At 52.3% G+C, this 3303-nt stretch overlaps 1 protein-coding gene across 3 annotated transcripts in view; it reads left to right on the top strand.

The window, feature by feature from the left end:
• LOC109523971 (uncharacterized) overlaps positions 1-3296 on the top strand; it is a 5845-nt gene extending 2549 nt beyond the window's left edge. The window contains exons 3-10 of one of the 3 annotated variants that reach the window (XR_002169875.1): positions 419-1223; positions 1260-1423; positions 1535-1739; positions 1825-1868; positions 2042-2067; positions 2102-2209; positions 2281-2697; positions 3258-3296. Coding sequence is in view for 2 of the 3 variants with exons in the window: in XM_019883506.1 (XP_019739065.1) it covers positions 419-1223; positions 1260-1423; positions 1535-1739; positions 1825-1868; positions 2042-2067; positions 2102-2209; positions 2281-2341 (1413 nt within the window). In the remaining variant the exon portion in view is untranslated. Of the gene's footprint in view, positions 1-418; positions 1224-1259; positions 1424-1534; positions 1740-1824; positions 1869-2041; positions 2068-2101; positions 2210-2280; positions 3185-3257 lie in introns of those variants that run through there. The other 2 variants (XM_019883506.1, XM_019883507.1) reach the window with 2 other exon arrangements.
• The last annotated feature ends 7 nt before the right edge of the window (positions 3297-3303 follow it).

Here is a 3303-nt window from a genome sequence, read left to right as displayed (position 1 = left end):
TGCAACTTGTTCCCGATAGAAAAAAAAAAAAGAAAGTCTGAAATGAACCAAATAATGACTTTGTTTTATCTGTGTGCCTGCTTGTCAGTACTATTTAGCCGCAGCGGTCAACAGATTCCTCAGGCCGGGACCTTTTAACATCACCAGTCATGATCTGCTCCAAGAATCCACGGCTGAAAGTGGTTCTGGTGGCGACGGTCACATCGCGGGCGTCTGTCAGGAACAATCTGACGAGGCGGCGCTTGAGCCGAGTGCACCGCTGCCCGCTTGGGCCGGTGAACAACCCCAAAACGCTGCAAACAAAGCACCTGAGGAGAGTGATTCTGCTGAAGATTCTGCGGCAACCTTCCGCAGTGTCACTGCGGTGACTGGCGAACAAGTTGGGGCAGACGAAGACGGCTACGAGGAAGAAGCGGAGGCCGGGCCGGCGCAGGAAATCGGCGAAGCCTTCAGAAATCTGCCCTCCCGTGTCTGTGAGGTGTCACGGCAGCCGCATCCTCCGACATGTGAGGAGCCGCTTCCCGAGCACAATGATGAGGCTTTTGCACATGGAAATAAAATGCAAGGCTTCCTGCGAGTCGAGAAGTTCCTTGCCGCAGAAACCGAGGCTGCTTGTGCCACTTCAAAGATGGGAGTCAAACTCCCGGAGGGGGAATCGTGCGCGCCTCGCAGTCCAACCGACGGCGACACGGAAGAGCTTCAGGAGGGGATGGAAGCGCTTGCGCTGGAACGCGCTCGACGGTTGCGCGACGCCGCGGGAGACAACGACGAGACCGGGAGGGAAACGCTCGGATTCTCCCGTGACAAAGAGCGGATGGGGGCGCCGGCGGAAGTGGGAAGCGGCCTCGGCGGATCGTCGCTGGCCGGAGGAGAGATGAAACCTGAAAGCTGCGCTGTGAGGGACCAGAGGTCAGAGGAGGTCACAAAATACGGAGAGGATCCGCTTGTGCCCAAGGGCAACCGGGGGCTGAATGAGACCAGAAGCGCTTCGGATCTCCGGACGACGACGACGATGTGCAGCACCGAGGAAATGACGCTCGGCTCAGACAGCCGGCGTCGAGAGGCCATTCTCGATACGGGGATGCCGACTGCTTGCCCAGAAGGCCACTCGGACTCCAAACAAGACGAGTTCTCAAACGAGTCTCGCTACGACGCAGAAAGCTTCACCATAATATCGTCCCCCGAGTTGGGCTTCTCGGACCGCTCCTTCGGCGAGTCCCGGACACCCGCTTGCAGCGGGGCGGCGGCAAAAGCCGGCGCCGCCGCTTTTGAGGTCGAGCAAGCCGCCGCTCAAGAAGTTCTTGAGATGAAGTCATTGGAAATCCCGAAGAGCGATTCCGAGGAGGAACCGGCCAGCTTTTCCGGTCAACCCGGCGAGAAGACGATTCCGCAATCGGTGGACAAGCCCGAGAGTCAAATTGAGGTATGAGATGATAATCTCCGTTGAAAACGTTCCCTTTTGGACACATCGTAAACATGATCCGGCAACGTTTGATTGATTTTGCAACCGGAAGACCCGTTATTTTCATTGCAGGTGAGCAGCTTTGTGCTGAACTTTGCCCCCCAAAGGTCAAGGATGGCTGTGAAGAACCCCCGCGTCAGGCCACCGAAAGATCGCCGCTCGCTTCTCCAAAGGCCCTCGCTGCCTCCCGGAAGCTCTCCGCCGCCCCAGCCGCCATCCAAAATCCCTGTCGGCGTTCATGTGTTGGGAGGTTTCAGGTTGGGAATCCAACTGCCAGGTCGGTTTCTCGCCATCGATGACGCCGCCCGTTCGGGTTGATTTTCGAGAGGTGGTAAACGTCGTCGCGTTGTTGGTGTTTTCAGGGCTCGGTGCAGCGTTTCCCGTCGCCAAAAAGTTGCCAAAGATGGTAAGTGACGCTCAAGCGGAGTTTTGGGACCGTCGTTGAAACGGTTCGTCATGCCTTCGTCACATCTCTGCCGAATGACCGTCGTGCGCTTGGTTTTGGAGTCGGCCAAATCCTGCGTCCAGCGTACGGATGGAATGATTTGTGCTCCGCGTACGGCGGTGCTTGTTTTCAAGTGCTCTGAAAATTCAGCCGGGTTGAGTTGAGCTCGAAATGTTTGCCGCGGACTCATTGAGGGCGTCGCGCCAACAGGAAGCCGAGCTCAAAGCGGCGCCGAAGGCCGACGCGACCAAACAAGCCGCCGCGCCACCTCAACCAAAATGGATGCCGCCGAGACAAGCGGGGTGAATACAAAGTCCTCTCGTTTTTTTTTCTTTCAACGCAGCGCGGTGTTGACGTTTCGTGTTGTTTTTAGATTTGGAAATCCATTCATGTCAGAGCTCAAGACCAAATTGAAGAAAGCCACCAAAAACTGAGATGAACTCTAGTTTTCTGTGAATATCTGGAGAAGTTTTGAAAGATTGTGTTTGTGCCAAGATGAATATCATCATTATTATTGTTATGATTGTAATAAAGTCTAAAGCAACCTCTTAACTGACGCATTTCTTTTTGAGTAAGAGGCCGATATTCGGGGGGGCGGGGGGGCAAAAGCTCCCTAAAAACCTGAGTTAAAAAAAAAAAAAAGTTGTTGTTGCTGCCATGGTGATTGTCATGCAAGTTAATGATGTCACAAAGAGACCAAAGGGATGAAAGACACCAGCAAGGTGGGTTGCTTCAACATGTGCTAGCAAAGTCTTCAGGCTGCGGCTCATTCACAGCGCAACTTTGGGAAGTAAGTATGAACAATTTGTCTGGGACGCTTCCTTGGAAAAATGCTCAACGCTCGCTCAAAGAATTGAATGGTTGCGGAGTTGACATGTCTTTGCACCCAATTCAACTCACTCAATGCCAAGGACTTTGTTTTTTCCATGTTTTAAGAATCCGGGCATTTAATCCAAGCTACCTATTTAAGTATTTTACTTTTTTTTTTTTTTTTTTTTTTTTATTTACATGGGAAGGTTAAAGAAGGGAATGAAAGTAGCGCGCGTCGCATAAGGTCCAGATTTTCTATTTCGGTATGTTTCGTTTGGGTTCCCGTTGTCTGACTTTTGAATTTAATTTGGTGTTCAGTTCAAGGACGAGCCCGAGCAATAACCTCTCGAGAAAAATGCGTTGCGGAATGAAGCCTCTTTCCAAGTATTTACGTTGGACGAAGGGAGATTGAATTCATGAATCCGTCACTGTTGATTTAACGCACGTTGGATTTATTCGTGTCCCCAAAAAGTCCATTGTTGGCCTTCTGAAAAGGGGATTGGGGGACTCTCAACGCTCGCTGACTGTTCATCGCGGCAGGCTCCTTCATCAAGCGTCGGCGCCATCGTCCAATGGTTCGAGACGA

Source organism: Hippocampus comes, unplaced genomic scaffold (genome assembly GCF_001891065.2).
Source record: "Hippocampus comes isolate QL1 unplaced genomic scaffold, H_comes_QL1_v1.1 scaffold367, whole genome shotgun sequence".
NCBI classification, from domain to species: domain Eukaryota; kingdom Metazoa; phylum Chordata; class Actinopteri; order Syngnathiformes; family Syngnathidae; genus Hippocampus; species Hippocampus comes.
Note: the sequence above shows the minus strand (reverse complement) of the source record. Positions and strands in the feature narration are given on the sequence as shown.